Below are 21,775 nucleotides of genomic sequence, written 5' to 3' on the forward strand. Positions count from 1 at the left end.
CATAACATGTTACAAATAAGCAATTCACATTCAAAAAACGTTAGCGGTCGTCGACATGCCCAGTCTAGCTAACAGTTTATTTTGCACATAACTGTTGAAGTCACGAAATCTTGCACACCGAATCATTACTATGAATTTAATAACGTAATAAAAAGTCCTCATCTCTGCGATGATCACTATGCTATTAACAATAACAAATACTGTCTGTGATTTCTGAACACTAATGATTAGTCAGCTTAAATCGTTTAACGTTTGGTTCTTTCTGAGAACGCACATTTGTTTCATCATTAAGCTCATCATCTGAATTGTCTGTATCAGAATCAGTAATATATGAATTTCCACATTGCAGGCCATGGCAGTAAGTGCAAATACTTGTGCATCGAAGACCAACACTCCTACATTTGCAGCGCGTACATTCAGCAGTTTTGCATGCACATGAAATTAATTTCAGGAGGAAGTCTGGTACTGGAGGCTGAAGGCACGGAATAGGAAGAAGCTTTCCATTTAAAGTCTTCCATCCCCATTCATTTGGATTCAGATTGTATCCTAACCAGGACTGCACCTGGTGATACACACGCATGAAGTGTAATATACTTGCATCTGATGTTGGAGGAAGTGTGGAAAGGTTAAATTGTGATGTCAAACGTTGATTTGTTACACATTTCACGTACATCAAATAACGAAGAGAGTTCAATATTCCGTCAGAAGAACCACCATATAGATGCAATAGAAATTTCTCCCCTGCAGCTGCCACTTCCTCTTGTGTTTTATCTAGCTGTGTGAGTACTGAAATAAGTTGGCGAAGAGATTCACTTCTCTCTAACAACGAAAGGAAGGACTTTTTTCCTTTTCCGAATGGTGCTGATGTGGTGTCACAGCCTGAAGCAGCATTCAGGAATAAGAGACTGTTCTGCAGATCACAAGATTGATTCTGAATTTGGTTTATGTTGTATACTTTCTCAGACCGCACAGTACTGCCTGGTTTTACAAACATTATATTTGAGTTTGCTGGTGCCTTGGAAAGTACAACATTAACAAGTCTGTATCTTCTCCAACTACTCCTACAAAGTTATTAGTTGTAGATAGACCTATAGCATGTCAATAATTAGACGATCAGCATCTGAATCTGCTTGTTTCACATGAATGCCACTTGATACTAGGATATCTGTGAGACCGGAAATGAATCTTGTTTTATTGTGTTCATTGGCAAGGAACTGCGATTGGTTTGTGGTTACCATCATATTACTATGAAACAGGATATCAGCAGACTTCTTACCCAGCTCTCGTCTTCTTCGCTCTTCCCCTTTTGTTGTCAGGCTGTCTAAATAACCATCAAAATTTACTATTATACTGTCTCCATATTTATTTTGCAAATACTGAACATAAAGATTGTACAAATCAATGTAACAACATCCTGATGGCCAGACAACTTTATGCAGTAAATAACCACAATCACAGACATAAGCAGAGCAAGGCACTGAAGTCTCACAAGGCACCTTGTTTTCAAGAACTGGTATGATGGTAGTCTTGTTGGTTTTCCTCATGCAGCCATTAACAAACAGAGATGAAGGAGTTTGTGAAAGCTCATGTGAAAAACATTGACGTAATTCCTCTTCACTCCTTACAACACACAACATTCGGTGGAAGATCTGCAAGTGATTAATTGGAGATTCTTCTCCTCTGATATTGACAACCTGGTTTGTAACTGATGATAATGGTCTCACTTTATCTCGTCTTTGCAGCTGGACGGTAAAAATATTTTTCCCTGTCATAGCTAACATAGCCTTTGTACCACATTCAATAGCAGAATCACAGTTAATTTCAACCCCTCCTACAACTCCAGTAGAAATAGATAAAAGTTTATTTCCTGTAGTCTGAAAAGGATAATGTTCCAATAGCCAACTCTGAAACATGTTAAGAGCCTTTTCGTCATGTCCTATGCGAGAATCTCTTAATTCTACATGTTGATCTGATGTGATGTTGGGCATACTACTGAAATCTTCAAGGGCAGCAGAAACTTGAGAACACGTTGGTGCTGACAAAGTCCATTTAGCAAGTGTGCTATCTTTAAAACCACGGCCGTGCGTCAGACCTCCAGAAGTCTTCATGGATTTCATCAGAACTTGCTCTATAATCATGTCAGTCCACACACCTGCCCATGGCTTCTGTGATCAGCGCACTGTCAAGTAACCATTTGAGTAGCCTGAGAATTCCTCTGGAGGTAGATTTTCTCTGAGTTGAAGCATTTCTTGCAAATACAGCTGGGCACATTTGGCGTAATGTATGTGGCCTGCAGCATGGAATTGTAGTAACATTTTCTGCACACAATACAAATGCAAATCCCAGTCTCCAGTTCGTTCTGCCCTGACATACAAGCACATGAGATCCACCTGATGTATGTACTGAAGCCAGAGCTTGCTAGTACGACTATTGGCAGCCAGTAAGTGCAACTTGTCCTCTAATTGTGACATTACCTGCTCCAATATGTCTGATGATACGGCTGAAGATGGTAGTTGTTTTCCTTGGAGTATTTCCACACCAAGATTTTGTAGTGCAGATGTCAAACCTTAATCAATCTCGAAATGGTGAGCTCCTACTTTCACAATTGCTGTTTGAGTTAACATATGTGCACGAAGAGCTCTGGCATATGACTGACCTGACATTTTGATAATAGATGATTGTGCATACACTACGCTCCACAATTCCTCAATTCCACTCCAAGACAATATGTATTATACAGCTCCCAAATATGACATGAAAAGATGAAATCCTCCTAAGCGAATTACAATATTATGCAATCCATCATTTTTCTTAGAAACTTCAACAATTTCCCGACATTTAATATATAACGGTTGGTCGAATGTTACAAAACACTTGCGTCCTTGCTTTTCACATATATGAGATGCAAAGCTCAATGCACTATACAATGAACTGGGATTGGAGGGAGACAGGTTAATAAATGGCAAGATGAAAATGCTGGAAGGGGAATATTCCTTGTTGCTTTCTTCTATACACTGCATGTATCCACTCCATCCAGGAAGCTTTTGTGGTCCTGTTGAAAAACATTTTAAATCCACAAGAAGTGAAGAGCCATTCCAATAGATACAGTAGGCGGTTCAAGTATCTCCAAAGTAGATATATCTTCAATTTTGATGACTGGTTTCTGCGAGACACTTTTGTATTTCTAGATGGAAATAGCACCAAATTGACCAATGCTGGTTCCAGGTGTTACCTTTCTTGGGCGCTCAACAATACCAGAAAATTTGACAGCACCAGCTGGCGTCACACATTGCACACCACCAAGGCTGTGAAATATTCCATGACCATCCATGGTTTTCCCGTTGAAATTTGCATTATTGAACACAAACTGCATAAATGCTTTTGGTTCCACAGTGATTTCTGCAGGAAGTGAAAGAGCAGATATTTCACAACGTTGAATTTCACTGTAATCTTCACTGAAACCAATGCTATGAAGAAGATCTGCCAGCTGTCGGGATGCGTACCGACGATGAACATGAATTCCTACAGCCAGAAGTAATGGTGATATAAATGAACGAGGCCTGGTTGCTTTTACTATGCAGTTTGCTATAGATACGCATTTTCTTTCCCATGTATCTTTTTCTTTCTTCATCTTCATTATTATTTCCTGAAGGAATATTAGAAGAGAGTCTGGAATGTAAGAAACTCCTCCTTTTTTCATATCTTCAATAGTTGGATATGTATCCACTGAGTATGTGCACTCTTGTGTTCCGTAACCCATCCCAGAGGTTCCGGATTCGATTCCCGACGATGTACACAAGGAAGATTTTATTTATTTTTTTCCTTACAATTATTGTTGTAGTCTCAAGGCTCGAAGAGCACGCTGTAATTTCTCTTTTTTTTTTCCTTTCTGTTAATAATAAATGATGGCACAAGGCAAATGTCCTTTCCTACCCAAGCTTCCGCAAAGCTAGTTAATATTTCACTTCTGGATTCCTTTATTCTCTTCCTGTCTGTCCTAACTTCCCTATAGGTCTGCATTCTTAAAGAATGCTGAAGTATTGATCTAATGTTCCTGTTTGGTTGTCTACAAGGAAGTCATAACTTGCTGAGCTACGTATCTTCCGTATTTATGATTTGTTGCTGCATTTAGGTTTTGCTTGCTTACACGTCAGAATTTCTACCGGGTTTGGTGCCCGCTCGTATGGTCAATCCCCGGACATGTTTTGGAAAAGATCAAGCTGACGTTGGGCTTCATGACGTATGTGGGAGGTGCCAGTTTGGACACCATCGTCCCATGTTCGGATTAGGAGGAGGAGAGAGGCGGAGTTTGAACCAAACCCCGGAAACGAATGATGAACAAAATCAGGAGGATGAGGAACGATCGGGGCCTTTTGACGAGGAGTGCATGAAGGTGACATCGCGCGCTTAAGGATCCTTTCGACGATGGAACTACATCAAGCTCAAAAGGTAAATCACCGCAGAAACAATCAGGAACGAACACACCAAAAGTCTCTCTAAATTTGTCAAAGTCAAATCTCGTCTTAACCTTTTCCTTAACGTTTGCCGTGCCAATTACCTAAAACCAATTCAAATTGCATTTTATTTCTAGTATTAGTAAATTCAAGCTACATCTCAAAGTTATGAAGAAAATAGTAATTTATAAGTATTTCAACTTAAGATTAGAGCCTGTCTATCATAAGAAATTCAGCTAAATAAGGACAACATTACCCTTCCTTCTATCCGAAGATTGGTAATGTTTCATGGTGGAAAGATGCTGTTGTTTGATCTCTGTTGTGCCTCCCGTTTAACTTAAGTTGGCTTGAAATTTTAACTTATTACGAGAAATTGTGTCTCTATATCGTGTTGCTTTTATTGTAGTCCATATTATTTGGTGTATTGTTCTGAATTGTTTTTGCATGCCTCTGTTTATTTATTGTTTTCTTTTTAATTATTTATGTTGCGACATTTTGCTCAGAATTGTGAATTATATGATGATTTGTGTGACAATTTAGATTTGACCGAATATTTTGAACATATAGCGTCTTCATCCCCTGGTAAGATTCATTTTACTCGACAGTGTTTGGATCGCGTTAAGCGTAACTTACAATTCAGTCAGTCTCTCTCCGATATCGAGTACCCATCGAGTTGTGCTTCCTCTAGTTTTGTGATAGATTCTGATATGGCGGTAGGGGGTACTCACGAGAACATGAGATTGCTTAGCCACATACTCCGTCCGGAACCTTTCTTTGGGCGCATGGGTGACGATGCGGCGCGATATGTGGACCAGTTTGAAGTATTAGCTCAAGTAAATAACTGGCCTGATGCCAAGAAAAAGTGGATATTAGGGTCTCTTTTAAAAGGGCCAGCGTCCTACTGGTTCGACACTGTTTCTAAACAACCTGATTTCCCGGACATGACCTACGATCAATTTAAAAATAAGTTCAAGGACGCGTTCAATAATGTGCTGTTGCCTCAGCTTACCGAGCATGAGATGAGGAGTAGGGAACAGGCATCCAACGAGTCTGTGCTTTCCTATGTATACGCGAAACGTAACCTGATCCTCAGAAATGACAAGGATGCTCCCGTTCAAAAACAGGTGCAGTTGATCATTGACGGGTTAATTCCTGAATATATGAAAGTAGCAATAAAGAAGAAATATGATTCTGTAGAACAATTAGTGCGGGATTTGCTTGATGAAGAAAAGGCTCGTGTTTTACTTGAAAGGAAATCGATAGAAAAGTTGATGAAGCAGAATCCTTTTCTTTCATATTCTGCTTCTCAGCTTAATCCTCCAGACAATGTTGGAATTCAGCCTGATACTGTTGTGCAGAATCAGCAAGCTCAGGTTTCCGCGCGGACTTTGCCCGATGCTGCCTCAGCTCCGAAGGCGGCAACGGATGACTTTAAAGAACAGTTGTCAGCTATTCAAAAGCAACTGACACAGCTTTCTTTGCAAGGTCAGTCTTCGAACAAAAGTAATAGCTCACGTAATAATTTTCGCCGTAATGGCAATAATAATAGTAACCGAGGTAGACGTAATTTCCAACAGCGTCAAAACAATACTCAGCAGCGGCCTTCACGTGGGAATCAGGACAATAGTAGTAATAATAATAGTAATCAATCCAACAGGCGTACTGTTATATGTTATAAGTGTGGTAAGGAGAATCACCTTGCTGCACATTGTTTGAGTGCTTTAAACTGATTGGTAGGGTTGATGAAAAAGGGCCATCGACTCTCAAGCGTTTCAAAGTCCCTCTGCAGATTGATAAGGCTCTTCCCCATGTTTTGATACAGTTAAATGGTAAGGAAGGCCCCATCCTCTTAGATAGCGGGTCGCAAGTCTCATGTATCTCTGCACAGATGCTTCCATGTAAAGCAAAAATTTTGCCTACTAATAGCGTTTTGAGAGGGGTTACGGGGAAGACGTTACCTGTTAACAAGATAGCTTTAGTTCGATTCCGGCTTGGGTCGGAAGTATTTTGCCATCCTTTTAGAGTAATTCCTAGTTACCCCCATCCCCCTTTTTTGGGTCAAGATTTTCTACTTGCGCATGAGGCAGATATAGATCAAAAAAGTTGTACGTTGGAAATTACTAGATTTGGGAGAATCCCGCCCGCCACTTTACCGCACTCCGAGAGTGTTAACATTATTTCCTCTGATTTAGCTACTCTTGTTACTCCTGTTTTTAAGGTAGCGGCATCTATTTGGTTGCCCCCCCCGCGCTAAAGTTTGTGTACCTGTTCGTAAGTTTTATGATTTAATTGGATCCAGAGATTGGCTGCGGCCCACGACTTTTATTTCAGGGGTGGCTAACCTATTAGTGCAGGAGTGCAAAGTTGATACAGTTAATTCTCTTATTTGGGTTTCTAACCCCACCAATAGAGGATATTTGTTGTGGAAAAACAAAATTTTAGGGCAAGCAGTGGACGAACAAACCGAATTTTTCTGCACAAACGTAACGCTTAGTCATGGTCCTCAGACAGCTGAGAACCCTAAATTTGATTGTAAACGTGTTGATGTAAATCCTGCGCTTTCTGAAGCAGAAAAACAGCAATTTTATGACCTCATCTCGGAATTTAAAGACGTGTTTAGTTGGTCCCCTGAGGATTTTTCTCAGGCCAGAGATTATGAACACGATATTCAGCTTAAAGACCCCCAACCCGTGAACGTTAAGCCGTATGTAATCCCGTACCATCTCCGGGATGCTGTTAACGAGCAGATAGAGTTATTGTTAAAACAAGACGAAATTCGGCCTTGTCGATCCCCATGGAATTCGCCCATTACATTGGTGCGTAAGAAGAATGGCTCATTTCGATTTATTGTGGACCTCAGATCTGTGAATTCTCACGTTATCGCCAAGACCTTTCCGGTCCCGGCGATGCAAGATATTCTGGAACGGTCTAGTGGTCATAAATTTGTCAATAGTTGTGATCTCACCTCTGGATTCTACCAAATTAAACTCACTAAAAGAAGTCAATTGATTACTGCTTTCTCTGTTCCTGGTGAGAAACAATATTGTTTCAAAGTTTTACCTATGGGCCTGGTGTCTAGTCCAGGGGCATTGAATGATTTAATGAAACTTACGCTGCAAGGTCTAGAAAAGTATTCCGTCTATTACTATTTGGACGATATAGTGTGGAGTGGGGATACAATGGAGGAAGTTTTGGCAACCACCCGTAAGCTATTTGAGAGGTTAAGGGATCGAGGTCTCAAGCTATCCCCAGAGAAGACCAAACTGGGCCACTTTTCGTTGGAGTTATTGGGGCACACCGTCTCCGAACAAGGGATTTCAATCTCTGACAGGATTACGGATTCTATTCGTAAGTACAAGAGGCCGAAAACGCAGAAACAACTTAAGAGTTTTCTAGGGCTGTGTTCTTTTGTTCGAACGTACATTAAGGACTTTTCAAGTAGAGCGGAACCCCTTCAGATGCTTCTTAAGAAGAATGTGCCTTTTAGATGGGGTGTTGCGCAGCAACAGGCTTTTGATAACATGAAGGAGGCGGTAATATCTGCCCCGACCTTAATGCGTTTTCATCCGAATAGGGACGTGTATGTCTTCTGTGATGCGAGTCTCCGCGGCCTGAGCGGGGCCATCCTGCAACCTGAGTCAGATAAAGAAGAGGCTCCCTTGGTCCCAATAGCCTTTTGTAGTAGAGCAGTTGGTCCCCATGAAAGACGCTATCACCCCCTAGATCTGGAACTTTCTGCAATTGTGTTCACGTTACGGCGTTTTAAATACTTTTTATTGGGCCGTCATTTCTATCTAAAAACGGATTGTCGCTCTCTGACCTATCTCCAGCAAACTAAGAACGTAGCTAAGTTCGCACGTATATTGGCAGAACTGGAACAATATAACTACACCATCTCACACCTGCCAGGGAGAATGAACACCTTAGTGGACACACTTTCACGTAATGTCGACTGTGAACGCGACATTGTTGACGAAGAAAGGAATCTTCAGGATCCCCGTGTGTTTTTTGTCCAGTTGGATGAGAAGTTGAGGGATGAACAGCGGAAGGACCCCTACTTCACCGAGATCATCGCCTTTTTGGAAGGGAAGACGTCGCAGGATTATGCTATCGAAAGGAAAGCCTTATGTTATGAGCTGAAGGACGGTGTTCTACATCGTAAGCATCGGCTTCCGTCCGGGACGCAGCTACTTCCAGTAATCCCAGTTTCACTGCGTGACAGTGTTCCAGTCTGCACACGAGTCGACATTCGGAGCTTCGCATTCTGGGTACGGTAAGACGTACCAGATGCTGTTAAAGACGGTCTATTTTCCCTTTATGAAGCAGTACGTGGCTGATCGTTGTAGGAGGTGTCAGATATGTCAGCGTTTCAAGAAGCCACCGGGGAAACCTCCAGGAATTCTCCAGACGATGCCCTCTGTGCCCCAACCTTTCTACCGCGTGGGAATTGACATTTCGGGGCCATATTCTGATGCTAATATTTTAAGGCACAAATACTTAGCTATAGCCGTTGATTATAATACTCGATACGTCTTGACGGCTACTTTGGGTGACCAATCTGCATCTACACTTGCCGACTTTCTGTATCAGAATGTGTTCTTGAAGTTTGGACTTTGCAAGGAAATTTTGGTGAATCGCTCCACCGCCTTTACAGCATCATTATTTCAAGAATTGTGCAGTATTTTGAGGGTGGAAATTAAGTTTGTCAACCCCTATCAACATCAAACAGCGGGCCTGGTTGAGGTGACCGTTAAGAACTTAGAAGCTCTCTTAAAACGCAAGTTAGATCCGTCCAACCAGGGTAGTTGGGTTGAACATGTACCTGCTATCACTTTTTCACACAATATTACTATTAATCATTCGACTTCTTTTTCGCCTTTTTACTTGCTTTTTGGTTTTAACCCGTACTTAGAGCATCAAGCTATTATCAATGGTCCATGTTTACACGTTTCGAATGAAGATCGGTTAGCAGTACTACAGGATGTACGCGAGAAGGCGCAGGACAAACTATTCGATCGCTTTCGTACTTCTGAGAAGTCGTATAATCAGCATCACACTCCAGTTAAATATAATGTCGGCCAACGAGTCTGGATTTTTGATCCTACTAGACGCCGTGGACACGCGAAGGCCTTTTCAGGACAATACTTTGGACCAGGTGTTGTCATCCGCATGGATAACGCTAATGCGTACTTCATTAAGTATAAGACGCCGAAGGGGCGAGAAAAGATTGAATCTATTGTGGTGACCAGACTTAAGCCCTATTACCCGGATGATCCACCACCCGAGGAAGAAGACCTACAACGTTCCGATGATGTGTTACATATTAATAAGCAAGATTTATGTGTGAAGGACGAACGAAATTTGGATTTGCAACAGCTGACTTTGACTACAACATTGCACGAACCCATGCAGTTTATGGATGTTGTTGACGTGACAAAGCTACCGTCACTCTCGGCGTTGGCCTATAAACCTGGAATTGTTAAATCACTATACAACATCAATGATGAAATTAATGACAAGGTTAAAATTTACTATGGAGACATTGTTAAATTGAAATGTGACGTTGTTGTTAATGCTGCCAACGAGACGCTCACTCCTCTTTCTGGAGTGGATGGTGCAATACATAGAGCCGCTGGTGAACAACTAGCTGAAATGTGTAGGAAAATTGGTTCCATTAAACCGGGAGAAGCGAAAATTTCTCCGGGGTTTAACCTACCAGCAGAGCACGTAATATTTACCTGTGCACCTAGGAATAATGACAAGCGTATTTTGAAGCGTTGTTATGTAAATTGTTTGCAGCGAGCAATTGAAAATAATTGTCGTACATTATCTTTTCCATGTCTTGGCACGGGTGCGTTTGGTTTCGACAAGCACCAAGCCGTGAAGGTAGCCTTATCCAGTGTACGCAATATATTAGAGACAAATCTAACTGATTTTGACGCTATTGTGTTTTGTCTATATGATAAGGACAATAAAATGATATATGAAGACAATCTACCTGTGTATTTCCCCAAAGATATTAGATGTGGTTAAAAAAAAACTTATTTTAATGTTAGTTCAATATATAATTCCTTAGAGATTTTCTTCCTTATCTCTGAGAAACCATATGGAGAGTTAAACCTTTTACCAATTTATGGTTTCATACAGTTCCTCTTAGTGTATACGACCGATGACTTGTCCATACTTTAGTTCGCCTGGGAGGAGTTTTGAAGTTCCTTACCTGCAAGAGAACAAATACCTCGGATTACACTTAGTAGTATATGTGCAAGAGATAATTGTTACCTATATTATCTATACGCCTTTATACCTATATTATTTGATATGATAAACCTAGGTTTTATTATCTTCGGGCATTGGCCAAGCCCTGATAAATCAGAATTTGACGTTTTGTATACCAGATTTGACAATTGCGCGCAAATACTTATTTGACTTATTAATTTACCTATATAGGATATATTTTTCCTGGATTTGTTTTTTTTCCCTGATTTGGACATAATTTACTGAAATTAGACATTTTAAACATCATATGTCATACTTTCCATGACATACTATCATCTTAAAACTGATAATATAGTGTTTAGTGTTGATCCTGTTAATGCGTTAATGTGTTGACTGTTGTTGTTAATGTATATGTATTTATCAGAATGAGTATTGGAGTAGACATGTTAAACTTCGTACTTGGAGTTTATTTATTATGATAAGAATATATTATTATTATTATTAATTCCTTATTGGAATTGCATGGTTGTGTATACTCGTTCTCTCACTGTTTATTTGATATTCGTTGATGTTTGATTCGAGCCAGGAGCGTCTACATTTTAGTAACCCAAATGAACGATTAGCCTAAATGTAGGAGTTATTTTGGTTTATATACATACATTCATATACATATATATATATATATGTTTTCTCGAGGCAACTAATGGCTATTGTGGTACAAGCTTTGTTATTAGTATTACTATTATCACTACTATGTGTTTTTTCGTATTTTTTTTTCCAGACGTTCCTGGGTTTTACTTTATTATCCGTTGCTTTGGCGTCCCTAGATGTATCGATATCTAGCGGCTTTTATTTTTCCCAACTGCATGGACATGTGCTATATCAGTATGCTGTGCCCTTACTATTTAATGTGAGTTTTGAATTTCCTAAGCCTATTTCTGCGTCTTCTTTGTTTAAGTCATTGCATTGTAATGTGAATTCAACCTATCCCGTTCAAATATGTAGTTTGGCTTCAAGTTTAGATGCCTTGCATACTCATCTAGCTAACAATTTGTTAACGATAAACGAGCCTTATAGGCTTCATGGACACACAAAAACTACCCGTTCTATTTTTAATGCTGTGGGCTCTCTCTTTTCTTGGTGTTGTGGAGTTGCTACCCACAGTCAACTTTCAGTTTACCAACAGAAGCAGGATAAAATACAGGCTACAGTTCTTGAATTACGCCAACAACTATTACGTAACTCTATTTTTATTCAAAACGCCTCAGCGGAACTGACGAATTTTCAATCGAAATTGGTTAAGGATTATCAGAAAATGGAAACCTTTTCAAAAACACTTTTAGACCAATCTAAGATACTTGCTAAAACTTTACAAGATTACGTTGATAAGGACCAGTTAGAGACCTTCTCTATTTTGGGAGAAATTTTTCAATTATCTATGCACATTTTAAAATTGGTAGATTTACAACGTTATCAAACTTCAATTCAAAGCTGTAGACTTGGTAAATTAGACCCTATTTTAATACCTTATAATGTTTTAGAAGCTGAGTTAAGGACTCTGGAAGAATCGTTAGTACCTAAGCGTTTGCTTTTGGCTATACCTAGATCTAACATCGATATTTATTACACAGTAAAATTATTGTCCTGTAACATTTTTGATTCACATATTTTGGCACATCTTAAAGTCCCACTGCGTGAACGTGATGCAGTGTTCAAACTTTATTCAGTCAAAGCTATTCCTTTTGGATACCATAACCAAACTTGTTCTATTAGCATTTCCCCTAGCTATGTTGTTTTTCAGTCTCAAATTTTGGCTCTCCCTATTGTTGGATCTGACTTACTCTATTGCGATTTACAGACCTCTAATTTGTGTAAAATTCCGTCGCACATTGCTGTCTCTTCGCAATTGGCGCGTTGCCTTTATAAGGGTTTTTTCGGAACTACTGTCAACGATATTTTATCAGCCTGTTCTTATATCTGTCACGACAATAACCACAGTCAGCTTTTGGAACTTGAACCCCACACGTTTGTTTTGACGCACCCGCCCTCTACTTTACAGTTAGTTTCTGCAGGGAATACCACTCTTTTGGATGTTTCGACCAAAGCCAAATATGGATCTTTGTTAATCTCCTTGCCTTGTGACGTTACCTTAAGAGTTTCCGATCACTTATTCGCTAAGGCAGTGTTCCCCTGTTTCCAGAATCATTTCACTTCTCCGACTGTATTGCATCTCTTTCCCGCATTTTTGACTGCCAACAGTTTTGTGCATCTAAATCAAAAGTTTAAGTCTCATGAGGTCTTTAATAGCTCAAAGTTATTGAATTTAAATTGGAGGTTTACAGTTCCGCATTTAAATTTGTCATCCTACTCTGTAGTTCCAACACAGTCGTTTACGCCTATCTACTATCGTGAGAATTTTGTACCTACACTCCTAGTTTGTTGGAACGTACTTCTAACCTTAGCTATTGGGTATCTGCTTTATCGGCACGATTTTTTTCTGTGCGCTCTATGTTTTCGCAAAGCTAGGGCAGACCATGTCTCCTTCGATCAGGATGTCTTATGGATTATTGTTCACATAGTGGAGATTTCGTTACTTCTATTGGCAGTCTTTTTACTTTTTAAATTGTATAAACGTCGCATTGCCTTTAGACGCAATATTCATTTACCTCGCCGAAATAGTCTGCCTCCCCCTCCCCCCGCTGCTTCCGCAGACAATCAACGTACGATTGTTACCGTTTCTAACCCTGGTTCATATTTGAACGATTATGTCCCGTATTTCTAAGTTTCCTAATTTTAGTTACCTTTTTTTCCCTTTTTTTTTAATGCACGTCTGGGATAAAACAATTATGACCTAATAGTAATTTTAGTCTATATTTGTGATGATTTGTTAATACTGTATAACTATGTATATTCGAGGAATATTTATTTACATACATACATATACATATAAATATATTTTAATGAATTGCATTAATATTTCTTATTATAATTTTTCTTTTTTTGACATGCTACATTCTCTACGACAATAAGCCATTAGTAATTATGTTATGTTATCGAAGATGATACCTTTTTTTTTTCCTTTGAGTGAGTATGGTTGTTCTTCGTTGGTACTCCCCGGCTTCTTCGTCTCGCATTTTAGTAACGACGGAATAATGTCGCTTTCGCCACATTTTATTAGTACGCCTACAGTACATTGTGTTAGTGTTGTTTACTTATTAGTCAATATGGAAGACCTATATTATTTAATTACATGCTACGACTATAATTAAAGGATCTACGACAGAGTGATTAGTTGTTATTTATGGTTGGGTTAAATAAGTTGTTACTAGAACTAGTAACGTTAATCGATTTATTTTCGCATGCATTTTATACAAATCTTTTTTTTAGTAAATTGTTAGTATATACGTTAGTAGGTGGCCAGTTCCTTTTTTTTCTCCCTCGGCGTTGTCTGCATTACCTGTGGAGAGAAGAGAGTACTATTAGTGCACTAATATTTCGAGATTTTCAATATATATTATATTTGTTATGGAGCAAGTACTACTTATGGAAGTTATATTTGCATACATTTTTATGAACTTAGCACTTACGTGCGTGTCGCTGTTGTTAGTGACCGAATATACTATTTGCACTTCAACATTGTGGATTTTTTTTTTCACTTTATTTATATACGTTATATAGGATTGTATACGGATCTACATTATCGTACTTGTGGTAATTATATACTGTTATGTTTTAAGTTTTGGATGTTTGATTTTTACACTAGTTACCATTTAATTCCGTGTTGGGCTTTGTTTCTCGAGTACTTGGATTTTCTACGTACCTTTGTACATCGGTTTCAAATTTCGCATGTATTCCGTGACATTGCTATCTTTTTTTCGACAACCTCAATATACCCTTGAAGATATTATTTAGATACATCTTAGCAGATTTCGCTGCCGCCTGGAATTTCATTTGTCATACTTTCCGCACCTTAATGCTATCTGATATCGAATTTCAACCTTTCTACTTTTCGCATATGCCGTGTTCCCTTAGTCCGTGTTTAGATATAGTTAGGAGGGTGTGGTCTATCGTTTCTGAACTGCATGCTGCTTCAAGAAGCGAGTCAGCCCGCTATAAGGCTTAAGAATCGTCGGACATCGTAGGCCCAAATACCCTGCGATCTTCCTTTTATTCAGGTGCAGTTTAGAAACCCTTCCCCCATCGCGTTATTCTACCAACATCTGCTATTTGTCTTTCACTAGTTAGATTAGCCCGTTTTTTTTAATTTTGGTTGTTTCTTCTTTTTAGAGAATATTATTTTTTTTAAAAAAAAATATATGCTTATTATTTTATTTATATATATTATTTGATTACTTTCAATTTTCTATATCCGTACCGTTGAGTATCCGGTACGTTGACTCATGCCGGTATATCCTCAGTGCAAGGCTAATTTACCTCCTACCCGTAGCGATTCCCTCCCTACAAATATAACCTTCTACCCCTTGGTTTTCATGTACCCTTTATGTTATTCACTCCCATAATGTATTTTTTCCCCTGTACATATATTTTTCAAATGCTTTTTGCTATACTAAGCCTATTCGCCGACCTCATTTCCCAGTACGTCTCCCAACCTGTTATTATGGTGCTGTTTTTTTTTCATTCGCTTCCTACCCTCTTCCTTCGCACGTTTGTAAATCATTTTTTTTTATTATCACTCCATTTTTATTCCTTTTTACGCCTTGCTGCTTTAATTATTTTTAGTTTGCACCTATGGGCGTTGCTTACGTCGTATTTTCCCACGACTGACGCTATGTTAATATTAAAGTTCATTCGCACATATACGTTATTTTCACTTTAAATATATGTTTTAAACCTTATACCTTGTTTTTATGTTACGTTAGTTATTTATTATACATATATATATATACATATTTATAATTATATTTATGCATTACTTACACTCCTTTTTTTTCCTCTTCTTGCATCATGCTGAGGCCCGCAGCTACAAATATTCAATGTTGCCAGACACATTATGAGGCCTCCTTTTCGATTCACCTGGAAAAGAATCGACTCTTTGTTCCCGTTCCACGCAGTCACTTGGTGCCGCATTCCAGTACAACCTGCATGTTCTGAGTTCGACCGACAGAGTGTGTCCCTGCTTTGAGGTGCTGTCTAGTGCTGACATCTAGCGTCATCAGGATTGTACTACATTTGCTATAGTTTCGCTCTTTTATTTAGGTTTTGTTTGCAGTGAAATATTTAAAATTTATTTTAGTTTTTTTGCAGATCTTATGGTTCGGCTTTTCCATCCATGTATTCTGGAAAATCCTGCACATTATTTTAGGGGGCGGGCATGTTCCGTAACCCATCCCAGAGGTTCCGGATTCGATTCCCGACGATGTACACAAGGAAGATTTTATTTATTTTTTTTCCTTACAATTATTGTTGTAGTCTCAAGGCTCGAAGAGCACGCTGTAATTTTTTTTCCTTTCTGTTAACAATAAATGATGGCACAATGCAAATGTCCTTTCCTACCCAAGCTTCCGCAAAGCTAGTTAATATTTCACTTCTGGATTCCTTTATTCTCTTCCTGTCTGTCCTAACTTCCCTATAGGTCTGCATTCTTAAAGAATGCTGAAGTATTGATCTAATGTTCCTGTTTGGTTGTCTACAAGGAAGTCATAACTTGCTGAGCTACGTATCTTCCGTATTTATGATTTGTTGCTGCATTTAGGTTTTGCTTGCTTACACGTCAGAATTTCTACCGGGTTTGGTGCCCGCTCGTATGGTCAATCCCCGGACATGTTTTGCAAAAGATCAAGCTGACGTTGGGCTTCATGACGTATGTGGGAGGTGCCAGTTTGGACACCATCGTCCCATGTTCGGATTAGGAGGAGGAGAGAGGCGGAGTTTGAACCAAACCCCGGAAACGAATGATGAACAAAATCAGGAGGATGAGGAACGATCAGGGCCTTTTGACGAGGAGTGCATGAAGGTGACATCGCGCGCTTAAGGATCCTTTCGACGATGGAACTACATCAAGCTCAAAAGGTAAATCACCGCAGAAACAATCAGGAACGAACACACCAAAAGTCTCTCTAAATTTGTCAAAGTCAAATCTCGTCTTAACCTTTTCCTTAACGTTTGCCGTGCCAATTATCTAAAACCAATTCAAATTGCATTTTATTTCTAGTATTAGTAAATTCAAGCTACATCTCAGAGTTATGAAGAAAATAGTAATTTATAAGTATTTCAACTTAAGATTAGAGCCTGTCTATCATAAGAAATTCAGCTAAATAAGGACAACATTACCCTTCCTTCTATCCGAAGATTGGTAATGTTTCACTTGTATGTCCTGTTGAATTAGATTTGCTGCAGTTCTAATAATGCGCTCCTTCTCCTTTTCTGGATCTTTGTTGCGTTCACAGTACCAAGCCTCATTTAAGATATTTGATGCTACATCTTTTAGAGTAACAATACTTCTTCTACCTGGAATATCTGTGATTATTACACGATCCTGAAAGTAATCCTTCAATTTTCGTTTCAACTGTTTGTCACTGTAAGTCACAACTTCTTGTCTAAATTCATTTAATTTTTCTACCAACTCCTCCATAGATACTGACATTCATCTTCACTTTCCATAAATGGCACAATTTTACAAAATTTTGATGCTTCTCTGTGAGTAATGGTCTCCCAGGATTATGCAAGGAATCACTTGTTTCTCGAAACGGTGGTGGAGGCACTGATCTAGGATTGCAGAATGACTTATAGCATTGCTGGTGGTATCTTCCTTCTGCTGCAACGAGATCAATAGCACTATTGACACGTGTCTTCACAGCAACTCCCCATTTGTCTACACGAGCCGTACCATACTTATTAATATTGTCTTTCACTTTCAAGAGGGTTACTTTACTGATGCACTTTCTCTCTTGCTTAGCTTTCTTGCTTTCTTTCTCTATATCTGCTTCTTCACCACAGAAGAGACAATGAATTTTGTAGTCAAACTGAGAGGATGTGGAACGAGTGGACATCCAGGAAAAACAGTGTCTGGATTATCACAATCGCTATTTCGCAAGTCAGATTTGATTGATGTTTGCCGAGTATATCGTTTCCGACATTCACTGTGCACTACTATAGATGTATATTTGGATAATTCTTCACGCAAGCCATCACTCCTTTGCTCATTTGATGCAATTAGAGTTGACAGACCTCTCTTTACTACAACAGTAAGCGACTCTGTAACGGCTCTCCCACACAAAATACATGTCTTCCTGTATATGCTGACATCTTCAATCTAACTTCCTACTTACAAATAGTTTTCATGTAAACCTGGTGTCCACTAATACCTGCAAAAGATAAAATTAAAATAAATGTAGCCTGCTACTAAATATATATGTACAATAATAAAAATATATTATATGAAATATACAATAAAAATATGCAGTACCTAATATAAAATGCAAAATGTGGGGGAACAAACAAAAAAACACACAAAAAACACACAAAACTACACAATTTCTTTAGTTTAGATAGAAATGAACCCAGTTACAATATTGCAGCTTGGGAAAATGATAAAAAAAGATCGGATAACACAGTTTTACTGGCTGCCATATTATATAAAGTAAACATCGCAGAGGACTTTTTATTACGTTATTTAATTTATAGTAAAGACTTGGTGTGCAAGATTTTGTGACTTCAACAGTTATGTGCAAAGTAAACTGTTAGCTAGACTGGGCATGTCGACGACCGCTAACGTTTTTTGAATGTGAATTGCTTATTTGTAACATGTTATGAAAAACGTTATAATTCAGCTACTAATAGGCCTATCAGCATGAAACAAAATTATAATCTTTGCAAACTAAGTGCTCTACTCAACAGTATTAAAGAAAAGTCATAAATCACTTTAGTTGTGTCTGTATGAAAGCACAAACTGTATTGAATAGCAAAATATATCAGGTAATTTTAGCTATAAATTTTTCTTACATAGAAAATAATTATCATATGAATATGAAAATGTAGTTTATAATAGCTACATGTATGCTGTTTAATATTGTGTTTACCGGATGTTAATATGTTATGAAGTTTAGGAGCCGGGTGTCTTTATTTCAAACGCAATGTACTTAACATACTCCTTGGCAGCCATATTGGATTAGCCGCCATATTGGATGACGCAGACATGGGAGGGGCGGGGACTTTTAATATATTATTACATTCACATCAAGGACTCTGTGGGCGAAGTTTCAGGAATCCAACAATTAGGTCCGGGTTCAGCTCCTAGCTAGCCTGGACTATATACTGATGGCATATATTTAATAGAGGATGATAGGAGAGCAATCGCAAGAAATTCTGAGGCAAAGTAGCGATATTGGTTTAGAAGTAAATATAGAGAAAACTAAGTTCATACACATAATACATTAGAGTTCATCGGGATGGAAATACGGTAACACATTTCAAATATCTAGGATCAATATTAACATACCAAAATCATATCCACGAAGAAATTAAATGTCGATTAAAAGCAGGAAATTCGTCTTATTAAGTTAAAAAATATATTGTCGTTGTGAATTCTGTTGAAAAATTTAAAGCTCAAAAAACATAAGACGAAAATCATGCTTGCTGTGCCTTCTGGTTGTGAAACAAGATCGCTCAGGCTGAGGGAAGAAAGCAGACTGTAAGTATTGAGAATAAAATCCTGAAACGAACATTTGGACCGAAGAGGAACGTAAATGGTGGAATCTTCATAACGAAGAACACCATAGTTTATAGGGTTTACCAAACATTGTTAGGGTCATCTAGTCTAGTAGCCTGAGGTGGACCAGAACCAAAATGAAGGAACGTAGGAACGCTTTTAACGTTGTAACTGGAAATTCAATCGGCAAACTTCCATTAAGAAGACCTAGACGCTAATGGAAGGACAACATTGACGCTGATGTTGCAGAAATATTAATACTCTGACGCGGAAAATGTCATTTCCGTTTCTTGTTCAGGTATCTGATTACAAACAAGCCAACTTTGAGTGGGTTATATAGAGACGTTTGCATGGTATTCGCCTATGAAAATGATTTGTTTCGTTTTCATTTAATAACTATAACAGTTTAAGAGGTACATGCTATGTTTTATGTTTCCTAAAAACGGAATTAGATATGTTGTACTATATAATATATTAAAGAGAAACACTAACGAAGCCACACTGTACAACAAGCGATTTATTTATTTTGCGAACAGATATATCTTAATCTTTCTGAAGGACACTTTCTTTCCTTGCATATTCTGCCGGAAAGAAATTAAAATACGCTTATTGTTTTTTTTTTTTTTTTTTTTACGAAAAGCTCCCTTGCTCTGTCTTTTATTGTTTGTTTGTTTTTGTGTAGAATTTTTAGCCTAATTTTGCTGTTTAATATTTAATAGTACTCTGAACACTAAAATATCGTTCCTTAGTAAACTGATAACTTAATCACACGCTTAAAGACACACTATAATTTTTTAACGATGTCTGTCCTAGCATGAAGTGTGATATTCGTCTGCCTGAACTTTTTCGAGCCTCACCAGCTCACGAATGTTACCACTAGCGAGCCTCACGAGTTTTACTTTTGCGGTAACATATATGTGTAGAAATTTGAAACTCTTGATACAATTGGAATTTGCAGGCAATACATGATTTTAAAATTGGTAAAACGGCGTTATACATATATGTAAGATAACCGCATTTAAGCAAGCACAAGCTAATCTAACCGTACCTTACCGCATATGAATGCTGGTAGAAGAATAGTACAGGCAATATAGTAAAGTTAAAACCGGACTTGTAAATTTGTCTCATCTCGTTTGACATGAACTATAATTGCTCCATCCGATCGATTTATAAAAAGTACGCATGAAAAATGCGAGATTATTTTTGAAAATTTATGTCTAATCAACGAAAATAGTTCTGTGCAAGAAAATTATTTAGTAGGGGGAGAACATAGAAACAGCGTTAGAAATGTGTCATGATTACTAAGTAATTGAAATACAAATCAGTTGTAGTGGTTCCTAGTCCAGGCTAGTGTATACTTTTCGTACCTGTCTTTCCTTCCACGCATAATCAAATTCAGTGATTCGGCTGGTCCGTATAGATGCATCCTTACATGCACTCGAGCTTCAAGCTGCTCTTAATCATCATAGATGTAGTGTTCGTGAAGTGATCACCTAGCGTAAGTTGGTACGTGTTTTCCTTGTGAGTGCCAAGCAGGGAATGGACACCCGCTAACAAAAGAATGAAGAATAAATTAAGATATTATTTTCACGAGAAGATTTTAAGTCTCTAAGATCAAGTATTCGTAATTGTATGTATTATATGCTTTCGTTATTTTAGCGCTGTGCTCCTTTGCTATGAATTATCTGATCACTAATTTTAAAAAATCAAGTTTCTTCCATAATAAATATTTTCCCTGAAGCTAGAAAAACAATATGACAAAAATATTTGGTATTATAATTTTCAATAATTTTAAATAAACTCAGTCTAAAAATTTATTTAGGCGCGCTCATGAACGTGCTGAGCATTCTCACTCACTTTCTGTCCAGCAAGTTATTGGCGATTGCAGTAATTAAAATATATGGTAATTTTGATTCATTTTGTTGATAAATATAGGATTCCTGTACACATAGAGTTAATAAACTTACTGCTATTCGTGAAAAATGTCGCCTTTATCATAGTGTTAATTTCGTCTTACTCAAGACTCACCGGTGCTATATATAACGTCATTAAAACTACCTTAGCAACCACCCTATCAACGGATTATTTGTGACCAATATGGCTGTGCCCAGCAAACTTCACATCAGACGACTTGAGCAGTGCATACACAGTACAAACTGAATCCAATAGGCTAAGAACAGTGGTGAATGGAGAGCTTTTGTAAAACCATCATTGAACATCCTGGTTCCGAGAGAATATATTTATGTGAAGCACAATTGCACAACAAACACGTCTGAGTTTTTTGCGCTTCTATCGGGAAGTCCGTGATTCAGCCCATCATTCGACCGTTCTGACAAGTTTTTCTTAATTCCATCAGTGAATATAGAGACACTGTGTGTACTCTGAGTCATGGCCGACTTTCTTCTTTCTTGTTTTTAAACCGTTCTTATTACTA

The 21,775-nt window shown here is 38.3% G+C and overlaps 1 protein-coding gene across 1 annotated transcript; it reads right to left on the reverse strand.

The window, feature by feature from the left end:
- Nucleotides 1-220: 220 nt before the first annotated feature.
- On the reverse strand, nucleotides 221-994 carry LOC145682891 (uncharacterized). Its single transcript, XM_081754253.1, has one exon. The coding sequence runs from the start codon at nucleotides 992-994 to the stop codon at nucleotides 221-223; it is 774 nt and encodes a 257-aa protein (XP_081610379.1).
- Between the last annotated feature and the right edge of the window lie 20,781 nt (nucleotides 995-21,775).

The sequence above is a fragment of the Thermobia domestica genome, chromosome 4, assembly GCF_964235325.1.
Source record: "Thermobia domestica chromosome 4, izTheDome1.hap1.1, whole genome shotgun sequence".
In the NCBI taxonomy this organism is placed as follows: Eukaryota; Metazoa; Arthropoda; class Insecta; order Zygentoma; family Lepismatidae; genus Thermobia; species Thermobia domestica.